The 27,007-nt window shown below is 37.2% G+C and overlaps 1 protein-coding gene across 7 annotated transcripts in view; it reads left to right on the forward strand.

The window, feature by feature from the left end:
• ECPAS (Ecm29 proteasome adaptor and scaffold) overlaps nt 1–27,007 on the forward strand; it is a 125,407-nt gene that overhangs the window by 32,607 nt on the left and 65,793 nt on the right. For all 7 annotated transcript variants that reach the window (XM_077968343.1, XM_028834989.2, XM_015117110.3 and 4 more), the window contains 10 exons: nt 715–845; nt 7,707–7,823; nt 9,775–9,893; nt 11,644–11,793; nt 15,076–15,244; nt 18,461–18,600; nt 21,304–21,385; nt 23,634–23,753; nt 26,021–26,106; nt 26,355–26,433. In XM_077968343.1, coding sequence (XP_077824469.1) covers nt 715–845; nt 7,707–7,823; nt 9,775–9,893; nt 11,644–11,793; nt 15,076–15,244; nt 18,461–18,600; nt 21,304–21,385; nt 23,634–23,753; nt 26,021–26,106; nt 26,355–26,433 — 1,193 coding nt within the window. The remainder of the gene's footprint in view (nt 1–714; nt 846–7,706; nt 7,824–9,774; nt 9,894–11,643; nt 11,794–15,075; nt 15,245–18,460; nt 18,601–21,303; nt 21,386–23,633; nt 23,754–26,020; nt 26,107–26,354; nt 26,434–27,007) is intronic.

The following is a 27,007-nucleotide window of genomic DNA, read 5'->3' on the forward strand; positions in this document are numbered from 1 at the left end:
AAAACAAGCATAATCACAATACCATTATAGTACCTAAAACAATTTTAACAGTAATTCCCTAAAATCAAATATCTAGTTGTTTGCGTAGGCTCCCCTTTCATCCCCATCTTCCCGCTTGCCCCAGCAGTGTACTGGTTGAAGAAGTTGCCTTGTCTGTAGTTTATCACAGTCTGGGTTTTGCTGAGAGTAGCCCCATGGTGTCATTTAACATGTCTCTCATAGTGACTTTCTTGGGGAAACTTGGCTGTTTCTTTCTAACTAGGTAACCCTAACACAGTAATGGGCAGTGATCCTGCCTTTGGAGAAACTTCATCAGTAAGATAATTTCACCAGGGATAGATATATTGTCCCTAATAACTAATGGTATCTGATTAAAGTTTTGCTGCCTTGTTCTACTAACTAGTTCCATAAATGCCTTCAGTAATCTTGTATCCTTTCCAGTATCCAGTTAAAACTGAATAACCTTGCATGTGGGAGAGAATTTTTTTGTTCTTGGTTTTGTTTTCTTCCATTCTAAAAGGTAGACCAGGATAGAACAATTCACCTTTTTGGTGGTGTTTTGTAGCTCTGTCAAAATATCTGTACAGGGCTAGCTATGGTTAAAGTTCTGACTAAAGGATTGCAGTACAGAAGAAAGGAATAAGCTATGAAAAAATTGGTCTTGGTTGTTTTGGTTTGCTAAATTCTCTCTCTTTTTTTCTTTTTATATTATAGATCAGCTTGAACGAGTCTTTTTACGACTTGGCCATGCTGAAACAGATGAACAGTTACAGAATATTATATCTAAATTCCTTCCTCCTGTTTTGCTCAAACTGTCTAGCACCCAAGAAGGAGTACGTAAAAAGGTAAGCATGTTGGGACAGCTGGGGGAATTAAATAATGAATAAATGAATACACATTATCAAGTGAGTTCTCTGTTCCCATTATTGAATTCTAGGTTTGTGATCTTAATTATGGCCTTTCAAAATGGAGAGTAAGTGTAGAACCAGCTTTTATGATTTAAAAGTAGCTTTTGTATCCTTAGCACAGCTGTCTTTAGCACCAACTGTCTACTTGGCATCAGTGCCAGATAATATAATTGAGATAATTATCCTGGAATGGATGGAGACATGATCTGAAATCCATGCCCTTGATTCCAATATGAAAGTCGTGTGGTAATGGGGCAAAAATATTCTTTAGTTGGTTGTTGACAAAGACTATAATTTTAACTAAAAGTAAGCAAAATAAAAAAAATTTAAGCGAAGTATTGTATAGCTCCTGTTTTAGGATTCTGCAAAGTACTCTTACAAAAGGTTGGATAACTGTCACATCAGTATTTTCATTTTCATTTTCTTTCTTTTTTTTTGAGATAGGGTCTCACTCTGTCACCCAGGCTGGAGTGCAGTGGCACAATCACAGCTCACAAGAGCCTCCATCATCTGCGCTCACGCCATCCTACCTCAGCCTCCCAAGTAGCTGGGACTACAGGTGCAGACCACCATGCCTGGCTGATGTTTAAATTTTTTGTAGAGACAGGGTTTCACTTTGTTGCCCAGGCTGGTCTCAAATTCCTGAGCTCAAGCGATCCACCTGCCTTGGCCTCCCAAAGTGCTGGGATTACAGGCATGAGCCACTGTGCCTGGCCAGTATTTTTATTTTTTAATGGAACTGTTCTACATGGAACATTTTCCCCTTGATTTGTAGAATTGTTCATTAGTCTTCCAGTATATTTATAATAGGTCATCCAGTCTTTGAGCTATAGTCAGGTTTTATTCCTTGGGCCACTCTAATTGGCAGTGACTTCCTGGAGGTCTGCCCTGAGAGGATTCCAAAGTCTGATTTGGGTTCAGTGCAGAAAGAGTATCTTGAAGAATGTCTTTTATGTTTATGTTTCTTTACAGGAGGGAATGGCATTCTTGTCATGTATTTGGCATGTCTGCTGTTAATCCTTCTTTGCTGAGATAGACGTGCATTTGATTATATCACTCTTCTATTTAAAACCCTTCTGCGACCTTCTCTTACCCTTAGGATACCAAGGTCTAAAAGGCCCTTCAGGAGTTGATTTCTCTTTACTTACTTAGCTTTATCAGTTTCCTTATTTACTGAGTGCCTTCTATATGCCAAATCTTGGGGATATGGTGATGAATGATGACAACACCTGGTTGGGGAAATCAGTATAAAACAGTCAGGCAAATAGTACATAATTATAATTTGTGATACATACCAAGATGGAAAAGGAAAGGATTTTATGAAAGAATATATTTGGGACATAATTTAGACTAAGTAGGGGGTATAAGGGGAGGCCTCTGGTGTGTGCAGGAAGTAGCCAGGCTAAGAGATGGGGGAGACCATTAATAGGCCCTGTGCAGGTGTTCGGAGCAACACACAAAGTGTGATGCTTTCAGGAAATTGGAGAAGGCCACAGTGATGTCTCCAGTGCATGAGAGGAAGCCTGATAGGAGGAAAGAGGTATTCCAGGGGCACTAATTTGAAAGGGTATTGATGGTAGTGCCACCATAACTCTAGCTGTTGGCTGGAGAAAGATTTGGAGTAGAGGCCAAGAGTGGAGACCTGAAGAGCAAACAGGGAACTTTTGCATTAGTCCAGGTTTAGTATTGTCAGTAGTTTCAACTCATTTACTTATCTTAGATTTTTTTTTTTGTTTCTTTGTATTTTATTTTTTTATAGAAAGTCATTCATCTCTGTCCATCTACTTTAAATGTTCAGTTTGTATCATTCACTTCTATGATACTATTATTATTTTTTTAAAAATAAATTTTATGTATATTTGAGGTTTACAATGTGATGTTATAGAATACATATAGATTTTAAATGTTTACTGAAGCAGTTGAGCATATCTTTCTCACATAATTTTATACTATTACTCTTAATATTCTATTATCATTATTTCAAATGGGAAATTCTATTCTTGTTTCTGATTTTATTACTACCAAAGTTTTAACCTTTTAATCGGCCATTTTGAAAGGAAACCCAGCTTTTAGATTAATGTTCCCTTTTTAACTGTATTTTTTCTATTTTTATTCAAATTATTTCCTTTTTTGGATATGTTTTTCTTGTGTAAAGTTTTAATTTATATAATAATCTGTCAATGCTTCTTATGTGTCAAGAAAAGTGCTAAGGACTTACATCCTCACGAGGTTATGTGAGGTAGGCATTATCCCCATTTTATAGATGAAACTGAGGCTTGGAATGATTAATACACTTGTTTAAGGTCAGATAACAAATGGTCAGGCCAGGATTTGAACCTAGGGCTTTTGAACTTCACAATGTAAGCTTGGCCATCAAGTTAAATGCTTTTTTCTTTAATTATAATATGTTTAAAAAAAAGAACCAAAAATGCCCTCAGCTTATGAATTTCTCCTTGATGACTATTTTAGTTACATTTAATAGTTATATTGATGTGCAGTTTGGTCATTTTATCTTTGACTTATTTATAAGATTGTTGTTTTTAGTTTCAAAATATTTGATATAAAATTTGCCTGGTTTTATTGCATTCTGGTCAGAGATCATAGCGTGCAAATGTTACAGTCCTTCAAAGTGTATTCTAATGTTTGTAAGAAAAGCCTTTCAGAAGATAAAAGGGATACTTCCTGTTTGTGGAATATGGAGCTCAGCATGAGTTATGGCCATTCATTAGTAACATTGTGCATTTATGTCTTGAACCTGTCTTCCAGTCCTATTATAAGTTGGTAGTCCTGAAGTATAATGTCATACTACTGTTACAGTTTTTCTGATTTTTCTTTCAGTTTTGATAATCTTGGCTTGCTGCATTTTGATGTACAAGTTTAACACCTTGTTTTTATTAATAATTATAGTATTTTATGTATATTTTTTATCTTTTGAATTCCATTTAAGGTTTTTTCTCCAAAACCTGTTTTATCCAAAATTAGTATTGTTAACCATCGCTTTCCTTCTGTCTGATAAATATTTGCCCCAGCCTGCAATTTTAACCTTATTTACTTTGGCTGTATCTCTTAGTACAATGGAAATGTCACATATTTTTGAGGTTTGAATTGAGGGCATTTACATCAGTTATTGTGATTATTAACCTAAATTTTTAAGAAAAAATTTTATTGATACATAATTATACATATTTATGGAGTACATGTGATATTTTGATACCTGCATGTAATATGTAATCAAATAATTTAGTATTTAGGATACTCATCACCTTATTTATTGTTCTTTTGGGTTGGGAACATTTTAGATCTTCTAGCTATTTTGAAATATACATGATTATTAACCTGTTTTATCACTTGGTCTATTTGTCCTTTCCCTCTCTCCCTTTCTTTCCTTCTCTTCCCTTCTTTCACTTTCTCGTTATCAAACTGTCAACACTGGTGTCTTCAAGGGGCTGTGAAAGGACAAGGGAAAAGGGATGCTTGAGATTTTCCACTTGATTTGTTATAATAAATATATCTTTTTATTATAACTTTAAAAAGCAATAAAACAGAATAAAGTAATAAGGATAAATGTAATCATTTTGAACTTAATATATTTAATTTATACTAATAAAATAGCATTTTTATTTGTCCTTGTCAAATTGGTGAAGTTGGAAAACTTTTGGAATAGGGGAAATGGAATCAAACAGCTAAAATAGCCTGTTATATAGTAAGCATTGTGCTAAACTCTCTGACTTATCTTTTTATTAAATATTTACAGTAGCCTTTGAAATGTTATTTGAATTCCACAAGTGATTTTTAAATCTTTCTTGGTTTATAGAGGATTCCAGACAAGATATAACCATATTTAGGAAATTCGCCGATATTTAACGTGACAATAATGCTAGTAGGAAATTAAGTAATTAATCCATTTAAAATTAAAAATAGGCCAAGTGCAGTAGCTCATGCCTGTAATCCCAGCACTCTGGGAGGCTGAGGTTGGAAGATAGTTTTGAGACCAGCCTAGGAAACATAGCAAGATCTCATTTCTACCAAAAAGAAAGAAAAAAGCCATGCATGGTAGCATGTGCTTGTAGTCCCAGTTACTGCAGTGGCTGAGATAGGAAGATTCCTTGAGACTAGGAGTTCGAGGCTGCAGTTGGCTATGATAATGCCACTGAACTCCACTGCGAGTGACAGAGTGAGACCCTGTCTTGGAAAAAAAAATCAAAATAAATTTATTATTTAAAAAAGCATGGAATTGTGGGCAAGATTCTCTATCTCCATCAGTATAATTTTCTATAGAGTCCCTCTAGGAATCAGCCTAGATTAGAATGTCAGAAGAGGGCTCTTTCCTTTAGACTACTTCCTCCTGATTGTTTTCCCTTGTCCCCTAGCAGTATCACAGATCCAGGACAGATAGGAAGTTTGGATGAAGTATGGATGACAATGCAAGTTTCTAGCTTCCTGGAAGGTATCATGTCTCACTGACAAACACTGTCACTGATGTGCGTTCAAATATCAGTGTTTGAAAAAGTTAAAAAAAATGGGCTCTGGAGTGATATTTTGACTGCTATTTGCTGGCCCAGTATCCTTGGACAAGTTACTTTACTTGAGGCTTCTGCTTCCTCGTCTGTGAAATGGGAATGACACCACCTCACTGGTTGTCATGAGAATCATATTAGATAAGGAATGCCTGGGGGAAGAGTGCATAGAAACTGTGTGATAAATGATAGCTATTTTATATTACTATTTTATCATTCATTCAACATTGATTACAGAGTTGTTTTTATTCCTGAACATAATTCACCTATTTCGTTATTGCTCTAGATCTCTTGGAATTTTTTGCTGTCACTGTCAAACATCTCTACATCTTTCCTTGTGCATGCTTTGAGGCTAGAGCACAAATTTCAGAAATGAGGGAGAATAGTGTAAACCTGGCCCTGCAGAATAATTATCTTAAACTCTTGAGTCTTTCTTAGGCAAGACTTTCTACAAATCTTACTTCTCAATGCTCGATTTCTTTTCTCTTGGCAGATAATCTTTTTATTGTAGTATAAGTGAGGATTTGACATGAGCCTCTGTACATCCCTTTCTGTCCATGCAAACTGTTGACTTGTCAATTTCTGTTTTGCCCTCTTTTCCCACTTAAAGGAGAGGAAGGTTATTATTTCTTACAAATTATTTGATAGTATCAGATGATATTCAGAATACAATAAAAATGCCTCACACTATTCACAATAGCGACTTGAAACCAACCCAATTGTCCATCAATGATAAACTGCATTAAGAAAATGTGGCAGATATACACCATGGAATACTATGCAGCCATAAAAAAGGATGAGTTCATGTCCTTTGCAGGGACATGGATGAGTCTGGAAACCATCATTCTAAGCAAACTATCACAAGGACAGAAAACCAAACATCACATCTTCTCACTCATAGGTAGGAGTTGAACAACAAGAACACGTGGACACAGGGTGGGGAACATCACACCCTGGGGCCTGTTGGGGGGTGGGGACCTGGGGGAGGGATACCATTAGGAGAAATACCTAATGTAAATCACGAGTTGTTGGGTGCAGCAAACCAACATGGCACGTGTATACCTATGTAACAAATCTGTACATTGTACACATGTACCCTAGAACTTAAAGTATAATAAAAACAAACAAAAAGCAACTCCCAGACAAAAATATAAATGCCTCAGCATTTTGCCAGAATCCTTTCTGCTTTTATGAACTCTTAACCATTCTGGGCTTCAGTCAGACGCAGTGTGCCCCAAACCTTCTTATAACTGATACTCTGCTTGGAACTCATTAATTATTCAGAATTCAGTGTTCCTGTCACTTCCTCCTTGAAGTCCTTCTTGATAGAGCAGATACTTTTCTCTTCTGGAAATCCACTGTATCTTGTATGTCTCTCTTTTCATAGTATTCATGGTATGTTGCAATAATCTGTTCTTCTTGGGGGACATGCTTCAGTCTAGGCCCAACTTGGATCTCAACTTTAACTAAAGGCCATCGTAAAAATAAATTCACTTGGCTGGGCGTGGTGGCTCACACCTGTAATCCCAGCACTTTGGGAGGCCTAAGTGGGTGGATTGCTTGAGATCAGGAGTTTGAGACCAGCCTGGACAACATGATGAAACTGCGTCTTTACTAGAATACAAAAATTAGCCAGGTGTGATGGCTGGTACCTGTAATCCCAGCTACTCGGGAGGCTGAGGCAGGGGAAATGCTTGAACTCAGAAGGCGGAGGTTGCAGTGAGCTGAGATCACACCAGTACATGCTAACCTGGGCAACAGAGCGAGATTCCGTGTCAAAATAAAAATAAAAAAGCCAGGTGCAGTGGCTTATGCCTGTAATACCAGCACTTTGGGAGGCAGAGGTGGGCAGATCGTGAAGTCAGGAGTTCGAGACCAGCAGGCCAACATGGTGAAAAAATAGAAAAATTAACTGGGCATGCTGGCGCACGCCTGTAATCCCAGCTATTCGGGAGGCTGAGGCAGAAGAATTGCTTGAATTGGGGAGGTGGAGGTTGCAGTGAGCCAAGATTGTGCCACTGCACTCCAGCCTGCACGACAGAGCAAGACTCTGAAAAAAGAAAAAAAGAAATTCACTAGTGCATAGATTTTTGGGAGACAGTATTTTTGAACAAGACTCATGTAGTGTATACTCCCTTTCTGGGATGTAAAATTTACACCCTTTAAAAGAACAAAGTAGCTACTATTCACTAACATAGATAACATCTGAGAAATGAATTTTAAGATGAGTGGTTTTTAAGATATGCTCAATAACTTCAGTTCCCATCTCTCTGTATTTTAGGTAATGGAACTGCTGGTGCATCTGAATAAACGTATAAAAAGCCGCCCCAAAATACAACTTCCAGTAGAGACACTGTTGGTTCAGTACCAGGACCCTGCTGCAGTTTCCTTTGTCACAGTGAGTGTTGTATTGGAATATTTTCTGACTCATAGCAAATTTTCTTCCCTAACATTTATCAGATGTCATCAACATATTGGCAAGCTTAAAATTTCACCTTAGACCACTTCTAAATGAAACATGAGATTTTTTTTTTTTTTAAATGACATACTGTTTTTCCACTGAGTACCAATCCAGAGGAAATGCTACTTTACAGTAGCAGGGTAATGAGTGGCTGTTTACATTGGGCAAAGGAATGTCGGTGAAATGACTTGTCAGGTATGTTGTTATATAAAATAATGATTTGATTTTTGGTAAGAGACTATATGAGATGGGTCTGAATGGAGGGAAATGTTATACGGCTTGGGCACAAATAAAGCATAATGGAGGAAAAAAATGAGTAAAATGGCAAAAAATAAAGTGAATTTTAAAAAATCTTTTGTGTTTTTGATGTGTATTCAGAAAGATAACTTTTTTATAAAGTGGAGTAAATCTGACTGGTAAGAAACATTCCTTTTAAAGTGTTGTCTTCATAAAAATTAAATGTAAAAAATGTTGGTGCTGTGTGATGGCAGGTGATGTTTTTTTCCTGGTCCTTGTAGTTCCTAGCATTGAGGCAGAATCGATTGAATCTTATCTAACCTCTGGAGTCACAAACCTTTTGGAGCCTGTTATTGGTCCAGACGTCATTTTGTCTGTGCCTGTTCTGGATATTTGGCTCAATTACACATTTCCTTTCTTTAAGCAAATAGGAACACTGTGTGCCAATAAAAATGCCAAATATAATTTATTTAAAGAAATAATCTTATGAAGCCCATTTACTTTAGTAAATAATTCTTCAGAGGCCAGGCACGTTGGCTCATGCCTATAATCCCAGCACTTTAGGAGGTTGAGGCGGGCTGATCATGAGGTCAGGAGTTCAAGACCAGCCTGGCCAACATAGTGAAACCCCATCTCTACTAAAAATACAAAAATTAGCCGGGCGTGGTGGCGCATGCTTGTAGTCCCAGCCACTTGGGAGGCTGAGGCAGGGGAATCACTTGAACCTCAGAGGTGGAGGTTGCAGTGAGCCAGGATTGCACCACTGCACTCCAGCCTGGGTGACAGAGCGAGACTCCATCTTGGGGGGAAAAAAAATAAAAAAGCTTCAGAAAAGCAATTCTTAATCTTATCTGTAAATCCAGATATCTGTTTATGGGTTTGCTTAAAATGCAGTATTCACACAGATTATAGTGATACCGGTTGAGTATCCCTTATCTGAAATGCTTGGGACCAAAAGTGTTTTGGATTTTGGAATAGTTGCATTATACTTACCTGATTTAGCATCCCAAATCCAAAATCTGAAATGCCGCAAGGAGCATTTCCTTTCTGTGTCTTGTTAGCACTCGTAAAATTTCAGATTTTGTAGCATTTTGAATTTCAGATTTTCAAATTTGGGATGCTCAGCCTTGCACAGACACACAGCACTCAGTTTCCTTTGGTTCATCCTGCATTGGTGAGTTACTGGAATGAGGAACCACAGAGTGCTGCAGTATACTAAGTTTGTTTTAGTCATTTGACCAGTGAGAAATGGCAGTCTAGGATTTGTCAACACCTCATCTCCTCCTAGCTTGTAAGGATTAATGCAACAGGCTGGGAGATCTGATGCTAATGTGTAGTGTGTAGGTGTAAATAGGTTGAATGATTATTTTTTTCTTCTCCACGATAAACTGCATATATTAATGCTTTAGATTAGTCCATGCTACCTCACATTTGACCTACTTTAAAGCAAGCATTTTGAATAAGTTGGACTGGAATTCTTCCTCTGAGATACAGTAGTTGGTAAAGGTGCAGTAAACATGTGGAGGGAGGATGAGTCACGTTTACAATGTCTTTGTTGTAACCATAACTCTCTAAGTTATCAATCATATATTTTCATTGAAATCATAGAGTATTTCCTTCACACTCACTTGCTTTTCTCTTATTGCATTAGAATTTTACTATAATTTATGTTAAAATGGGCTATCCTCGCCTACCAGTGGAAAAACAATGTGAACTGGCCCCTACGCTTCTTACTGCCATGGAAGGGAAGCCTCAGCCACAGCAGGATAGGTACGGTTTCCTCAATTATCTAATTTCCCTCCTACAGGAGTCAACAACTGCCTTTCAAATATTAGTTCACATGTTTGGTTTTACTTGAGCAAATGGGAGGTCTTGAGCTGTTTTAGCTGACAAATAATAGAATTTTCCATGGTACCTCAAAGTTACTGTTTCGTTAATACTATCATAAAATTTCTTGATGTGAACATTGAAAAATGTGCAGAACTAACAACATTTATCTAAGTCTGTGCATTTTTTTGGCTAGTTATCTTGAAGCAGTTAATTTTATGTGATTGCAAAAATTAGAATTAAAAATCCTTTGCATCAAAACATTTCTATATTGGAAGATGTAAAGTTTCACAGTGGTTTTCTTAAGGAACAGAGCACTCGTTTGTATTGTTTTGGGAACTGGAGAGGTGAAAAGGGTTTTGGATAACATCATTTGTTTCTAGGCTTAGGCAAAAGTTCTTTGTTGTAGCCCTGTCATAGTGAGAATCATGATGAAGAGTGCAGAAGTATAGAGGAAAGATGGAGTGAAATCATATTTTCAGTTCACCTTTTAGAGCATATTCATTTTTAAAGAAATGCTGTAATACAGAAGAAGTTTACAAGTAAAATTAATAGACATTATAAGCGCTGTGAAATTGTTTTCGGATGTTTTAAGAATATCAAAAGATGTTAGTGAAAGGAATTACTGAGGCCTGTTACTTAAATTCATGCAGTGGAAATTTTAATATTGTATTCAAAATATTAATACGATTGATTTTTAATTTTTAGAATAACTTTAGTTGTGGAAAATATATATATATATTTTGAGATGAAATCTCACTGTGTCGCCCAGGCTGGAGTGCAATGATGCAATCTTGGCTCACTGCAACCTCTGCCTCCCGAGTTGAAGTGATTCTCCTGCCTCAATCTCCTGAGTAACTGGGATTACAGCTGCCTGCCACCATGGCCAGCAAACTTTTTGTATTTTTAGAAGAGATGGGGTTTTACCATGTTGGCCAGGCTGGTCACGAACTCCTGACCTTAGATGATCTGCCCACCTTGGCTTCCCAGAGTGCTGCGGTTACAGGCATGAGCCACTGTGCCTGACTGAAAATAATTCTTTATTTTTATTTATTTATTTATTTATTGAGATGGAGTCTTGCGCTGTCGCCCAGGCAGTGTCGTGATCTTGACTCACTGCAAGCTCCGCCTCCTGGGTTCACACCGTTCTCCTGCCTCAGCCTCCTGAGTAGCTGGGACTACAGGCGCCCGCCACTGGGCCCGGCTGATTTTTTTGTATTTTTAGTAGAGGCAGGGTTTCACCGTGGTCTCTATCTCCTAACCTTGTGATCTGCCCGCCTCGGCTTCCCAAAGTGCTGAGATTACAGGCAAGAGCCACTGTGCCTGGCCTGGAAAATAATTCTTTTTGAAAAGACAAATTGTAAGTTGAACTTTACTTAAGATTTCATATAAAATCTCTTGTGGAAACTTCAGATATTAACATTGAGCCCATTTTATGTATTTTTTTCGGATAATTTTAGTGATGAGCCAGATTGGCTAAATGCTAATCATCACTCAATATACTGAACTTTCAATAAAAAAGAATTCTAGGCCAGTCCCTACATCAGGACTTTGTAAATTAGTGGTGTTGAAAAGGAACGTCTCTTGCTTAAAACTGCTAGTTTTTGTTATGTGATTTTTGTTTTGTCTGTGTTTTGCATGTATAAAAATCTCATTTTTTAAGTGGTTGCAATAAATGTAATTGTTTTTTCAGCTTAATGCATCTTTTAATACCAACCCTTTTTCACATGAAATACCCTGTTGAATCATCAAAATCAGCTTCTCCGTTTAATCTTGCTGAGAAACCAAAGACTGTGCAGCTGCTTTTGGACTTCATGCTAGATGTCCTTCTGATGCCTTATGGGTGAGTTAAAAAATAAAAACAAAGCAGTCTTGTTCTTGACTGCTTTTACTATGTGGAATTAAATACTATTTTAAATGATTCAACTCTCACTAGTAAATGAATGCATCTCAACATCATTTATGTTTATAGAGATTTTTTTCTTCTAAACCTCTTCTAAACTTCAGCTCCACTGCTTATTGGCCTTACAAATGCTGAGTTGCTGTTACGATTTTTAGACTCTACTTGCCTAAGGTGAAATCAGTCTTTCCCCATAAAAATAGTTCCTCTTAGGCCAAGGTGGGAGGATCACTGGGAGCTAGGAGTTTCAGACTAGCCTGGGTAACAGAGCAAGACTCTCTCAAAAAAAAAAAAAAGTTTCTCTTTTAAATTTGCTATCAGTGCTATGATGGTTCTCTTTGCCACCTAGCCATACAATGATAAATTGTCTCCAGCTTTTCTCTTCTTTGTTGCTGCAATATCAGTTGCATACTGCCTCCTTCCTTCTCCTTGCTGTGTCTGGAACCCTTCCCACTGCTATTGTCTAGTTTTACCTCTTTTCAACTCTTGTCATAATTTCTTTCCCAGCGGCTCCACTTCTTCAAATCTCTCTATACCACCTCTCTGTGCTTTACCGGATTTTCAAAACACAGATCTCATCAGGCAACACCTTAAAATCCTTGGTTTCTCATATCCTGTCATTATGCATTTCATGCACTCTTATGTGTCCTTGCTGTTTATTTTTAAGAGAATGCCTTTCTGTCCACCTAGAATGCTTCTTCAAAAAAAGAAAGAAAGAAAACAACAGAAAGACACTTCGAAAAACAGCATCCTGGCCAGGTGCAGTGGCTCACACCTGTAATCTCAGCACTTTGGGAGGCCGAGGCAGAACAGATCCCTTGAGCCCAGAAGTTTGAGACCAGCCTAGGCAAAATGGCAAAACCCTATTTCTACAAAAAAATACAAAAATTAGTCAGGCCCCATGGCATGCACCTGTAGTCCCAGTTGGGAGGCTGAGGCTGGAGTTTTGATTGAGCCTGGGAGGTTGAGGCTGTAGTGAGCTGTGATCATGCCACTGCACTCCAACCTGGTGACAGAACAATACCCTGTCTCAAAAACAAAAAAAAGAAAAAAACATCCTAAATTGGCCTAAATGTCAACTCCGTTTCTCTCTGACAAATTTCTTCTCCTAGGCAGATATAATTGCACTATTTTCTGTGTCATTAAAACACGAAATACCTGCCTATATGGCCACTGTGTGTTTTTGCCACATTGTAGACATTTCCATCTCCCCTAGTAGATGGTGAGCCCCTTGTAGTCATGTAGCTTTGGTCTCTGGCATAGAGCCCGGATTGTGATCTACTTCTAGTCTACTTACTTTGTCCCTCTGCCAGATAAATTTTTCTAAAATGCTGGTTGCATCTTGTTTCTTTCCTGATCACAAAATTACGTGTACATGATAAGCTAGGCATGTGGAGCTCTGTATCATTTGTTTCTCAATCCAGGAACGAGAGTTCATGCGGTGTGATGAACAAATTTGTTCTCCTCCTGCCCCTCTTGTTTGGAAGCCCAATTTTCTGGGCCTTCAGTCACTCCATGTTCACTCTCACCACCTGTTATATCATTTCTTATTTCTCAGCAGTTTCTTTGCTTCTGATAAAATGGCAGATGCTATTACATGTGTTAGGTTGTTACTGTCTCAGCTTACTCCAGATGGCAGAGACTCGATGTTACATCTCCTTATATTCCTCTGTCTTGTGTTTAGGATGATGTTTGTTTGTTTGTATGTTTGTTTGAGACAGGGTCTCACTCTGTCACCCAGGCTGGTGTGCAGTGGTAACTCAATGCAGCCTTGACCTCCTGGGTTCAAGCAATCCTCTCACCTCAGCCTTCTGGGTAGCTGGGACTACAGGTGCGCGCCACCATGCCCAGCTAATTTTTTTGTATTTTTTGTAGAGATAGGGGGTCACCATGTTGCCCAGGCTGGTTTCAAACTCCTGGGCTCAAGCGATCCTCCCACCTTGGCTTCCCGAATTATAGGCCTGGACCTATATTGGGCCAGGGGATTATAGGCCTGAGCCACCACACCCAGCCTTAGGATGTTTTATGCAGTATTAAGATGTATTAACTTATTGATTGATTTACTTAATGCCACCAGTCTTGCTACAACTTAGAAATAAAAAAACTTCCTTTTATATTTGTTAAATCAGGAGGCAGCCAGAATGACAGGTGATGATGGCTTTGGTAGATAAACCTTGAAATTCAGATTTACCTTAGGAACATGATGTAACCAAGCCAGTGATTCCTCACATTTTTCTTATTAATGAGAACTTGGGTCATTTATATAATAACATTAAAGCGATTCCTTAGGAGATTTTTAAAAAATAGATAAATTTAGGAATTGAATGAATATGACATGTAAGTAATGTGGAATAATTTACTGTCCTATCAGGTTCTAAGTGTTTTCTTGAACTTTTATTATAGTGGATATTTTATTATAATATCCAATATGATAATGGAATTTAATAGCATAGATCTTTAGTTTTAAGAGATTTGAATTAATATTTATATCAAAAACTTCATTTTGTAGATGAGTAATATCAGTTTAATTGGATCAAAATGAATTTCTTGGAGATCTTATTTCTCTACCCTAGAAGCTTAAATGAAATAGGGATGATAAATTAACCAGGTGGTGCAAAGGGCTTTGAACATGTAATGGGAAAAGTCAGTTCTTGTGTAACTTTTCTTCTTTGGGCCCTTTTGAGTTTTTTCATTTTGGGGACTTTGTGTCTTAGGTGGTACGCCATTTGGAGGTTTCAGTGGGTTTTCTAATGTAGGGATAAAGACCTCAGTTCAGGGAGGATTGAAGGTGAATTACAGCTTCATAGAAATGAGAATGACTGTAAAAATACTCTGGGTATAGTACAATAGCTCCTCCCAGTCCCCTTTGTCAACAAACTTTTCTCCATATTTGGCAGCTCAAAACTCAGAATGTGGTGATTCTGGAGTAGCTATTGGAGCAATCATTTATAGATGGAGAATGATCAAAATATTTATATTCATTGTTGGTAACAGTTGTAGTTCATTTGTAACCAAGTTAAATGACATGCTCTTCTGGTTAGTTGGCTGAAGATACACCTTTTCTAGATACCTTAAAATATTTTTATGATGAAATTTTAATTTCAAGTGTTCATTCTTCTAGTAAAATACAGTAGGAGGACAGTATATGATTGAATGTTTTGTATACATATATAGATGTAAATGCTTGTGTTTTTATAGAGGGTTAAAGTGTTATTTCCTTTCCAGTTACGTGTTAAATGAATCCCAGAGTCGCCAAAATTCATCTTCAGCACAGGGTTCTTCTTCAAACAGTGGAGGAGGTTCTGGAATTCCACAGCCTCCTCCGGGAATGAGCTTTTATGCAGCTAAACGAGTTATTGGTGATAACCCATGGACACCTGAACAATTGGAACAGGTATCACACACTGTTTGCTCATAATAGTACTGGATTGTGGACATTTGCCCCTATGAAGTTCATGAACCATATAAAACATAGTTCTAGTATATTCAGGCTCTCCAATGAAATATGTTTGAAAGGAGCAGTTGATGTAATGTGTTCTGTTCATGCTAGTTATTTATTAAGCCCTAGGGACAGGGAGGAGTGGGACATGCTGTTTAGTTTTTCTAATATTGCTTACATATTTCAAGTATAAAACACAACTCACTTATAAATTGAATATGTTTAACTTTTGTCATTTAAAAATTTTTTTTAACTTTTGTCATTTTAATTCTTAAATTGTAGGTTAAATTATCTAGCTTTTATGGTGCAGTTAAAATACAATTTTTCTTACATTATTCAACTTTTAAGGGCTGTACATTTTATGTAAAGTGAGGAGCCCCAGCACTTCACAGGTGACAATGTGGGGAAAAGCATGACTCCCTGTTATATTACTTCTTGGGAATTTAAAAATTGGCATTAAGAATTTTATTCTGGATTTAAACAGGACACAGATGTTCTCTGAGCAGCTTTTAAAAATGACTGGTGCTCTACAGAGAAGGTGCCTCACTGTGTCTGTGTCATCAGGCACTTCAGGGAAGAACAGATGAGATCAGTATGTAATTATTTTGGAATTCAAGCAACATGGGTTAGTCTTCTGATCCTTCCTTTATTTCTCCATGGCAGTCTAAATGATTTGATCCTTTTTTTGGGGGGAATGTAAGTGACCATTGATTAAAACAGTGTTCCTAGGAGAGGGAAAAAGAGGCAATTGGGGCATTCTTGGCATTCACAAATTTATAGAATGTTGTATTCAGTAAGGGGTATAATTGATTTGATCTCCTTCATGCTTTATGGATTTTTTTTTTCCTCCTTAAACTATTATGTAAGTAAGAAAGGTAAAGAATTAACAGAAGCTACTCTTTATTGAGTGCAATCTATGTGACAGGCACTGTACTGGGTACTTTGAATACAATATCTCATTCCACTGTCATAGCAACCCAGTGAAGTATAGAAATTGTTAGTTCCATTTTCTGAAAGGCGTGGAGGTTTTGAGATTTACCAGGGTCTCACTTTTAGTACCAGGCTTTGAATCTGGGATTATCTGAGGGTTAAAGCTACAAATGCTGGAGAAAAATTGTTATAGTTCAATTATAATCTTAAATTGGTCATTTTTTGCCAATACGCGTCTGTATGTATTTTGTCAGTTTCATGCTGAAACGAACAGTTTAGTTTCAGGGGTGAAAGCTGTTTCCTCTAATTTTAAAATATCTCTTTGTTTTATACTTTTTCTTCCAAGTAAAACATGTTTTTGCTAATTATAAACCTAATGTAAATATTCAAGTAATTAAGAATAGTAGAGAAATTAAAAATTAAGGGGCTGGATGCATTGGCTCATGCCTGTAATGCCAGCCCTTTGGGAGGCTGAGGCGAGTGAATTGCTTGAGGCCAGGAGTTCGAGACCAGCCTGAGCAACAGAGTGAGACCCTGTCTCTATTAAAAATACAAAAATTAGCTGGGCATGGTGGTACCCGCCTGTAACCCTAGCTACGTGGGAAGCTGAGGCATGAAAATCACTTGAACCCAGGAGGTGGGGGTTGCTGTGAGCTGAGATCGTGCCACTGCATTCCAGGCTGGGCAATAGAGCAAGTCTCTGAGTAAAAATAAATAAATAAAAAAGGCCAGGTGCGGTGGCTCATGCCTGTAAACCCAGCACTTTGGGAGGCCATGTTGGGCAGATCGCTTGAGGTCAGGAGTTCGAGGCCAGCCTGGCCAACATGGCAAAACCCCATCTCTACTAAGAAAACAAAACAAAAACAAAAGTTAGCCAGGCATGGTGGTGTGTGCCTGTAGTCCCAGCTGCTGGGGAGGTTGAGGCACGAGAATTGCTTGAACCCAGAGGCAGAGGTTGCAGTGAGCCAAGATTGCGCCACTGCACTCCAGCGTGGGCGACAGAGCAAGACTTTGTCTCAAAAAAAAAAAAGTTACCTGGAATCCTGTCACACTAGTTTGTCATCTGTCTACAGTTTGCTCTGTGCATGTGTGTATGTGTTCACAGTTTTAAACAATATATTTCTACTTGTCATGTAATACATTGTTTGTAGTTTGCTTTTTATATTGAACAGTATTTTGGATTTTTAAAAAAGTAATTCTTTTGAATGTTTGCATACAATTATATGTGATATTATTTAACCAGTCTCCTATTGATGGACATCTGTATAATTTTCCGTTTTCTTTACGTATTTTTTGTTTAGTTTATATCTTTGTGTACTTGACTTCCATAAGTGTCTTTTTTATGGCTGTACAAATGTTTGAATCTTTTCTGTTGTAGCTGTTGTTAAAAGTAAGTTGTGTTGAGCGGAGGAGGGAAGGCAGGTCCTTTTTTGATCTGTTATACTTTTTTAAATTGCGTTTTTTTCTCATTTAATAATTGTAAAACTTCATTAATCCTAGTATATGTGAAAACTGTTATGTGACGATTTTTTAAGATGAAAATGAAATTTTATTTTTTCAGGTATATTATCCTGAATACAGTCATTTGTAGTGAAATTCATAGCATCTTTACATTGCATGAAGTTCTAAGCAGAATCTCTCTTTAGTCTGTTTCATTTCAGCCAGTCAATTAAATTGAAAACTGTTTGATTAGAATTTCACTTGTATTGAGTAGCTAACATTTGAAATCATATCCTTTGTATGTTAGCAATAGAGTGAAACTCCATGGAATGTGAGTTGTTTAGTTCTTTTTGAACTGTCAGGAAAATCCATGGGGCACTTTATTCCTGGTGTACCACTGTCTTATCTGGAGGCCCCAAATTTGGACTTCAAGACTTCATCACTCTAGAGAGGCTGTGTAACTTCACTAGGGTGGCTGTGTATCATAATAATTTTGGAGTCAGAGAGACTTGGGTTTGAATCCTGCCTTCATTGTTTACCAGTGTCTTAAAGCCTTGCCTCAGTATTTTTAGCTAAAAAATGGGTATAATGATTGATTTATTAGATTGTGAGGATTAAGTGAAATTATGAATATATGTGCTTTAGTATAGTCCCTGGCACATTGTAAGCCCAAGTAAGAGCTGCTACTGTTGTTACTGCTCATCTTTGGTTTGTGACCACACTGATATGTTAAGCAGTACTTTGAGTGGGTGTCCTTTGCTCCCCTGACCGTTCTTTCTCCTTGCCTTCATTTGTCTACAGTGCAAATTGGGAATCGTGAAATTCATAGAAGCTGAACAGGTGCCTGAACTCGAGGCTGTTCTCCATTTGGTGATTGCTTCTAGCGACACACGCCACAGTGTGGCAACGGCAGCAGACCTGGAGTTGAAAAGCAAACAGAGGTAACTACTTCTCTGTAAGCTTTCAAGATTGAAAGGGCTAGGTTTCTCAAAGCTTACTTGCCACATGTATGTGTGTGTGTGTATATATATATATATATATATATATATATATATATATATATATTTTAGGATTTTATGTAATGAGGCATTCAACTTAGAGGAGATGATTAAATATACCCAGTTTGTAATAAAGTTTGCTAAAGAGTTGAATTCTGTGTAAGACAGAGAAGAAAATCTGTGTGGAGATGCTGTTTATAGCTGGACTAGGTTAGAAGTGTCATCACAATCAGTGAGACTTTTGGCTAGGTAGATGAACTTAAAGAATTGATGTTAAGAAAAGTGTCAGTTCAAGAAGTTACTAATTTTTGTTTTTTTCTCTGTCTCAAACCATTTGAGATTACTTTTAATAAAGCCTTTGTATGTATTATGGTTAATACAGTGAAAATTACATTCATGAAAAGAGTTGCTGAATAGATTCTAATTCACACATGAGGAGATACAGATAGCAAGTAGACTTACAGAAAATATTCTGTATAAGAAATAAAGTCAATGAAAAATAAATGAATGGGATACCAGTAGCACTGGATAAACCCATGTACGTTTCTTCTATTGAAACTGCTATTTTTATTTTTATTTATATATTTATTTTTTGAGACAGAGTCTTTCTCTGTTTCCAGGCAGGAGTACAGTGGCACGATCTCAGCTCACTGCAGCCTCCGCCTCCCAGGTTCAAGTGATTCTCATGCCTCAGCCTCCCAGGTAGCTGGGACTACAGGTGTTGGCCACCACACTTACCTAATTTTTGTATTTTTAGTAGAAACGGTGTATCACCATGTTGCCCAGGCTGCTCTTGAACTCCTAAGCTCAGGTGATCCATGTGGCTCGGCCTCTCAAAGTGCTGGGATTACAGGCGTGAGCCACCACTCCCGGCCAAAACTGCTTATTTTATACCCTGTTGATTGGCATTATAAATTGAAATGAAGTTTTGGAAAGCAGTTTGCAATAAGTAATGAATCATAAAGATATTTCTATCCTTTTATCTCAGTCTTTTGGGAATTTGTCCTAAGGAAATTATTCGAAAGGAAGAGATTTAGAAAAATTTTATAGATTTGTTCATTATATCATTTTCTATCATTGTTAAAATATGAAAACAAATTCAGTTTTCCATAATGGGCATATAGTTAAGTAAATTACTGTATGTATCTTTATGGAATATTATATATTTGCCAAAATATGAATGAAATTAATTACTACTAAGTTTTTAGTTTCTTTTACTAAAGTGTTTGTTTTGTCTGAAATCTCTAAACCACAAGTGTTATGAAAGAAAAGCAATGGCAGAGCTTGAGGATTAGTTAGTAGGAATCTGCTTAGGAAAGATGTAGGTGATTCATATCCAAAACAGAATTGTAGAATGCCTCTGAGGATAGCGGGATTGTGGCTATTCTAAGAAGCATATTGATAAACTATGAAAGAAAGATAAATCTGAAAAGCAGTCAAAACAGGTTCATATGTTTGCACAAACACAGGATAGCTTGAAAGCAGAACCAGTGTCAAAGGGCAGAGAGAATATAGTATGGTAAACCAGTCAGATGGAAGGAAGGGTTGCATTATTGCTAGGTTTATGAAATGATTGGGTGGGATCTGCTGCAGAGGGTGGGAGCGAATCACCAATCATTTTTTTTTTTTTTTTTTGAGATGGAGTCTTGCTCTGTCATGCAGGATGGAGTGTAGTGGTGCAGTCTCGGCTCACTGCAGTCTACACCTCTCAGATTCAAGTGATTCTCCTGCCTCAGCCTCCCAAGTAGCTGGGGTTACAGTAGCAGTGGATAAACTCATTTATGTTTCTATTGAAACTGCTATTTTTATTTCTATATTTTATATATATAAAAAATAGACCGCACCACCATGCCTGGCTAATTTTTGTATTTTTAGTAGAGACGGGGTTTCACCATGTTGGCCAGGCTGGTCTTGAACGCCTGACCTCAGTTGATCCACCCGCCTCGGCCTCCCAAAGTGCTGGGATTACAGGTGTGAGCCACCGTGCCCAGCCTTCACCGATCATCTTATATCTGAGTTCATCTTATTGTGGGGCCCAAACAGAATTAAGTCTTAGTGACTAATAGCAGCATAACTACTCTGCAGAATTAAAACTGCAAGTGTGTACTGGTAGATAAGGAGGGGGATGCTGGGAATCACAGTGACATAACATTAGAGAAATAAAGTGGCTTGCAAGCTTCCTAGGTGTGGCTTTAATTTCATGGGTACAAATTTTTTTGTCAGTTTCCTTATCACTTTTGAATTGCCAAATGGTTAAACAGACAAATCCTACCCTGCCCCAGGCCTCTTTGAACGAGTGTAGTAAAGCTCTGCTCTGTTGGAGTTGCTCCATGCCATTGGCCCTGTGAACCCATCTGTGTAGGAACAGTGTCCGTTTTTCTTGTGGTACCAAATTGTGCCATTGGATACAATAATCCGTTGAGTCAGGGTGGGTTAAGTGATTTGTGTTTGTTTTGGTTTAAAAACAAACTTTAATAGAAATTAGTACCTTTCTTTTCCTTCTCTTCTACAATGTCAATTGCCCATTTCATTTGTGTATTTCTAACGTTTTCTTTTGTTAAGAAATGATGGGGCTATAATTTTTTTGAAATCACTGAAGGAGGAGGAAAAAATAATTTTAACAACCTGTGTTGAAACCTTCCATAGCTTAATTGACTGGAATAATCCTGCCATCATTAATAAGATGTACAAGGTGTACCTTGGAGATATACCACTGAAGACAAAAGAGGTAGGCTGTTTTGATTTATTCTTACATCAGCTTAAAAAGTAGTTTGTTGACATGAACTGTGTATTTATATATTTTCTTCTAGTTTCATTTAAGCTGAATCTGTACCATAACAAAACGATAGTTTTAAGTCATGCTAGTTTAGATGAATTAAAACCTGGTAACTTAGTTTACTGGATGTGGCGTTATAAATTCAGATTCCTAAATAACAATGACAAACTGTCTAGAGTAGGGATTGACAGATTTTTTCTGTAAAATTTGTAGGCTTTGCAGGCCTTATGGTCTCTCAGGTTGCAGCTGCTCAACTCTTGTAACGTGAAAGCAGCCATAGGCAATACATAACCAAATGAGCATGGTTGTGTGCCAGTAAAATTTTGTGGATACTGATGTTTGAATTTCATGTAGTTTTCATGTATTACAAAATATTATTCCTTTGATATTTTTTAACCATTAAAACATGTAAAATTGATGTTTAACTCATAGACCTTATCAAAATAAATGGTGAGCCAGATTCGGACTATGGGCTGTAGTTTGCAGACTTCTGGTCTAGAATCTAGAACAAAAGATGGGTTCTCCTAAAGCCTCAAAGTAAGACCTTTGCCTTAATAAGATGAGTTCTTTTTAGTTCACTGTGTTTAAAAGTATTCCAAGTCCAAACCCAGACATACAAGGATTATTTGTTTGCATGCTTGCATTCTTGCCCTTTTTTGTTTGAAATGGGGTCTTGCTATGTTGCCTAGGCTGGACTTGAACTTCTGGGCTTAAGCTGTGTTCCTGCCTCAGTCTCTTGAGTAGCTGAATGAATGAGAATCAGGACCTCTGAATTCTAGCCCCAAATGGCTGTACACATGAATGTGTTGGGGAGGAAAGGTTTGGCTGATCACATAACCTTTCCTGGCCTCATGTTCTTCATGTAGAAAATGAAGGGGTTGGATTAGATTAGTGGTTCTCGGAGTGTGTTCCATGGACCTTTTAAGGGTCACAAAAAACCTTTTAGGTGATCTGTGAAGGCCTTTTCTTTTTGTACCGTGTCAGTATTTGCACTCATGGTACAAAAGCCATGGTGAGCGTACTTGCTCGGTTCCTACCACACATCAAAACCATGTCACCAGATGACTAACAGTCATTCTTTTCTTCAGTGTTATGTACTCATTTAAAAAAAAAAGAGAGAATAAAACTCAGCTTTACTTAAGAACATTCTTGATGAAGCAGTAAAAATGACTTTACTTGAAGAGTAGACAGGCAAATTACAGCTACTGAGATGGGTGTTTGGCACATATTTTCTCTAAAAGGAAAAAAATGAGGTTGTTACTTCAAGAAAAACAACATGATTTATTGGCAATAATAAAAGTTAGCTTTCAAGCAAAAATTAGAATTTTGAGAAACTTGTGTTCACCACAGTGATTTGATAGCTTATCAGTACTTAGTGGATTTTTCTGATGTGATTAGAACACAGGTGATATGAGCACAGGCTTTGTAAAAAAATGTTGTATGAAGAAACATTTGCTTAACTCAGTGAGCCAGTATTTTGCAAATGAGGAATGATGTTACAAAAGCATATAAGGGCAAGGGAGCCATTCAGAGTAAGATAATCAGTGGAATATAGTATAAGAGTATATAAGTTCATTGATATGATTTCAACTCCAAATTGCAACTAATCTTTTTTCTTTTCATTTTTAAAAAATAAGCAATTAACTGTTAAGAAATTATTATTTGTCAAGTTTTGGTGTAGTATCAAAAAAGAATATCCACAATTACCTAAGAAGGCTAAAATCATCTTCACTTTTCCAACCACACATATCTGTGCAGGTTAGGTTTTTGTTACTTACTTCAACCAAAACAGTGTATTATAGCAGATTGAATACAGAAGAATATATAAAAATTCATTTCTCTTGTAGTAAGGTGAACATAGAAGTGATTTGTAGACAATGTAAAATAGTGCTTCTCCCTCAGTACAATTATTTTTGCTTTGGAAAGTAGTTATTTTTTATAACAAATATTAGTTTTGAAATAATGAGTTTATTAATAATTCTCAGTTAACATATATGTTAATTTCTCAGTTTTAATTTCCAATTAATAAATATTGATAGGTTACACAGATATAAACAGAAGCTCTTTGGAGAGTTCAGTAATTTTTAAAGGGATCTTGAAGCAAAGTTTGAGAGACCACTGATTTAGATGAATTCTCATGACATTTTCAGTTCAAAATAATTTTGAATTTCTAAGTTAAAACCAAGCATATTTTCAACAGGGTGCAGTTCTGAAGCCAGAGTTGAAAAGGGACCCTGTGAGTACGAGAGTCAAGTTAAAGATTGTCCCCCATCTCCTCCGCTCTAGACAAGCTGCTGAAACGTTCCCAGCCAACATTCAGGTAATTTATTTTTTCCAGAGAATATTGGCCTGTCTGCAACTTTTATGTCTGTTTAATTAGAGAAAGAACTGTGTTAATGGATATTCAGTGGGTAGGTTGATGTATATAACAAGATTAATGAGATTCTTTTTTTTTCTGTCTTAAATTTGCTGCAGTATGATTTTTAAAAATTATCAGAAAATATATATAGGTTTGAGCATCTCTAATTAGAAAATCTGAAATCCTAAATGCTCCAAAGTCCAAAACTTTTTGAGTACTGATGTGATGCTCCGAGTGCAAAATTCCATACCTGGTCTTGTGTGATGGATTGCATTAAAACAGTCAAAACTTTACTTCATGCACAAAATTATTTAAAATATTATATAAATTACCTTCAGGCTATGTGCATGAGGTGTATAGAAAATGTCAGTGACTTTCATCTTTAAATTTGGGTCTCATCCCCAGGATATCTCATTATGTATGTACACATATTCCAAAATCTGAAAAAATCTGAAATCTCAAAACACTTCTGATCCTAAGCATTTCCAGTAAGGAACACTTAGTCTATACTATATATGGCTTCCATTTATCTTAAATATATGGTAATAATCCCTTTCAAACAAGATTTTTTTTAATGTGTGGCTTCTCTCCAAAAATGGTATCATTAGCAACTTAGTCACTTAAGTGAAAAAGCTGAGTCATCCTTAACTGAAAGCTCACTTGAAGGCAGTGGCCAAATGCTCTTGATTTCATCTTCTTAATGTCTTCACTTCTCTACACCTATAACGGTGATATTAGTTCAAACTATTACTTCCTGTTTTGGTTACTGCAGTATTCTTTTAACTTATTTTCCTGCCTCTAGTCTTGGCTCACATCCAGTCTGTTTTCTTTTTCTTTGCTTGGTTTTTTTTTTTTTTGAGACAGGGTCTCACTGTGTTGCTGAGGCTGGAGTGCAGTGGCACAATCTTGTCTCACTCAGCCTCTGCCTCCCAGGCTCAAGTGATCCTTACACCTCAGCCTCCTGAGTAGCTAAAAAAAAAAAAAAAAAAAAAAAAGTCTGTTTCAAATAATGTAGCACTTGATTATATTTTGTCCTATATCTTTTTGTCTTTTTTTCTTGGAGACTTACTGTGGAGACTTTTTGTGGTTTTTTTGGAGTCTTGCTGTGCCACCCAGACTGGAGTGCAGTGGCATGATCTCGGCTTACTGCAGCCTCTGCCTCCCAGGCTCAAGTGATTCTCCCCTCTCAGGGCCTCCCAAGTAGCTAGGACTACAGGCATGTGCCACCACACCTGGCTAAGTTTTGAATTTTTTTTTGTAGAGATGGAGTTTCACTGTGTTGCCCAGGCTGGTCTAGAACTCCTGGGCTCAGTGATCTTCCTGCCTTGGCCTCCCAAAGTGCTGGGATTTTTTTTTTTTTGAAGTGAGACAGGATCTTGCTATGTTGCCCAGACTGGCCTTGAACGCTTGGGCTCAAGTGATCCGCCCGTCCCAGCCTCCCTAGTAGCTGGGACTATAGGTGTGAGCCACCATGCCTGGCTCTGTATCATTTTAATGTATGTATCTCTTAACTCTTGAACAAGATTGAGTGCTTGTTCTTTTTTATATCTCTTAGTACCTAACACAGTGGCAATTAAAAAGCAGATAATACTAGTCTGTAACTCACATGTTATTGTTAAATAAGATCAGAATACTGCTGGCAGTTTTAGGAACAAGAGTAGAGGGTTTTTTTTTTTTTTTTTTTTTTTAGTGTAAGTAAGCTTTGTCATAAAAAGGAACTTCAGGGATTTAGATATTTTTGATGTTGATGGTTAATATTGAACTTGCTGCATGCTGCACAGGACTCATCTACATGATGTTTTTGCCTTCTAGATGTGGTTTCCTAATACTTGAAGCACCTTTACTCCAATGGGACACTTATAGAATATTTCCATGTGTATGTTTTCCCTGAAGCTTTTATTAGAATTTGTCCTGAATCATATAATTAAGAAACATAGGGAATAGCTGAGTGGTGACCCACTGCAGCGTGTACTTTTCGTTTCCTCACCGTGGTAGACCCATAAGCTTTGCAGACTTGTGAGATCAACCGCTGTGTTTGTTACTCCACAGACTATTTATAGGAGCTTCTGATTGACTTTCTAAGTCGGTCAGCTAACAATGTTTATCTGCATTAACGTTGAAGAACGAGATGTAGTATGAAAGGTCTGCTGTTGAATTCTGATTACTATTCAAAAATATTAAATTCTTATTTTTGTTAATTGATGTTCTCAACTCTTCCTTTCACATAGGTGGTGTATGATGGACTCTTTGGTACAAATACAAATTCAAAGTTAAGAACGTTATCCCTGCAATTTGTGCATCATATTTGTATAACGTAAGTTTTAACTACTTTATAAAGTTTTCAAGCTGCTGGAATGATTGAATGCTTCAAGTATGCTTCAAGTATATCTTTTTATTCATCTTACCTAGAAAGAAATCACGTTTGCTCATCTTTAAATATTTTTGTATTTTAATAGGTTAACTTATTTCGGTTATGTCTCTCATTATTTTATGTAATCATCAGTAAAGATATGTAGTTATGTGATTCTTATCTTGCTTTGTGTATGTGTGTTTTATTTAAAGCTGTCCAGAAATCAAGATTAAGCCATTAGGTCCAATGCTTTTGAATGGCCTCACCAAGCTAATCAATGAATACAAAGAGGTAAGTGACTTGTCTTTTAAATTTTTATCAACATTTTATATCTTAAAATATTTTCTGTAATCTTTCTGGTCTGTCAATGTAGTTGAAGTTTGTTAAAGTTTCATTGTTTCTTAACATTTTTACTTGAAGTACTACAAATTTCAGAAATTACTGCCCTTTTTTGCTTTTTTGGGGGAAAATAACTATTAAAAACTGATATGAGGTGTTACTGTATCTTTTTGTTTGTTTGTTTGCTTTGAGATGGAGTTTCGCTCTTGTTGCCCAGGCTGGAGTGCAATGGCACGATCTTTGCTCACTGCAACCTCCAGCTCCTGGTTCAAGTGATTCTCCTGCCTCAGCCTCCTGAGTAGTTGGGATTACAGGCACCTGCCACCACCACACCCAGCTAATTTTTTGTATTTTTAGTAGAGATGGGGTTTTACCATGTTGGCCAGGCTGGTCTTGAATTCTTGACCTCAGGTGATCTGCCTGCCTCAGCCTCCCAAAGTGCTGGGATTACAGGCATGAGCCACTGCGCCGGTCTGCTGTATCTTTAAATAGCATTTTTTCAGCCAGCGCCTTTTGTGCTACTTCT

This window comes from Macaca mulatta, chromosome 15, assembly GCF_049350105.2.
Source record: "Macaca mulatta isolate MMU2019108-1 chromosome 15, T2T-MMU8v2.0, whole genome shotgun sequence".
NCBI lineage: Eukaryota > Metazoa > Chordata > Mammalia > Primates > Cercopithecidae > Macaca > Macaca mulatta.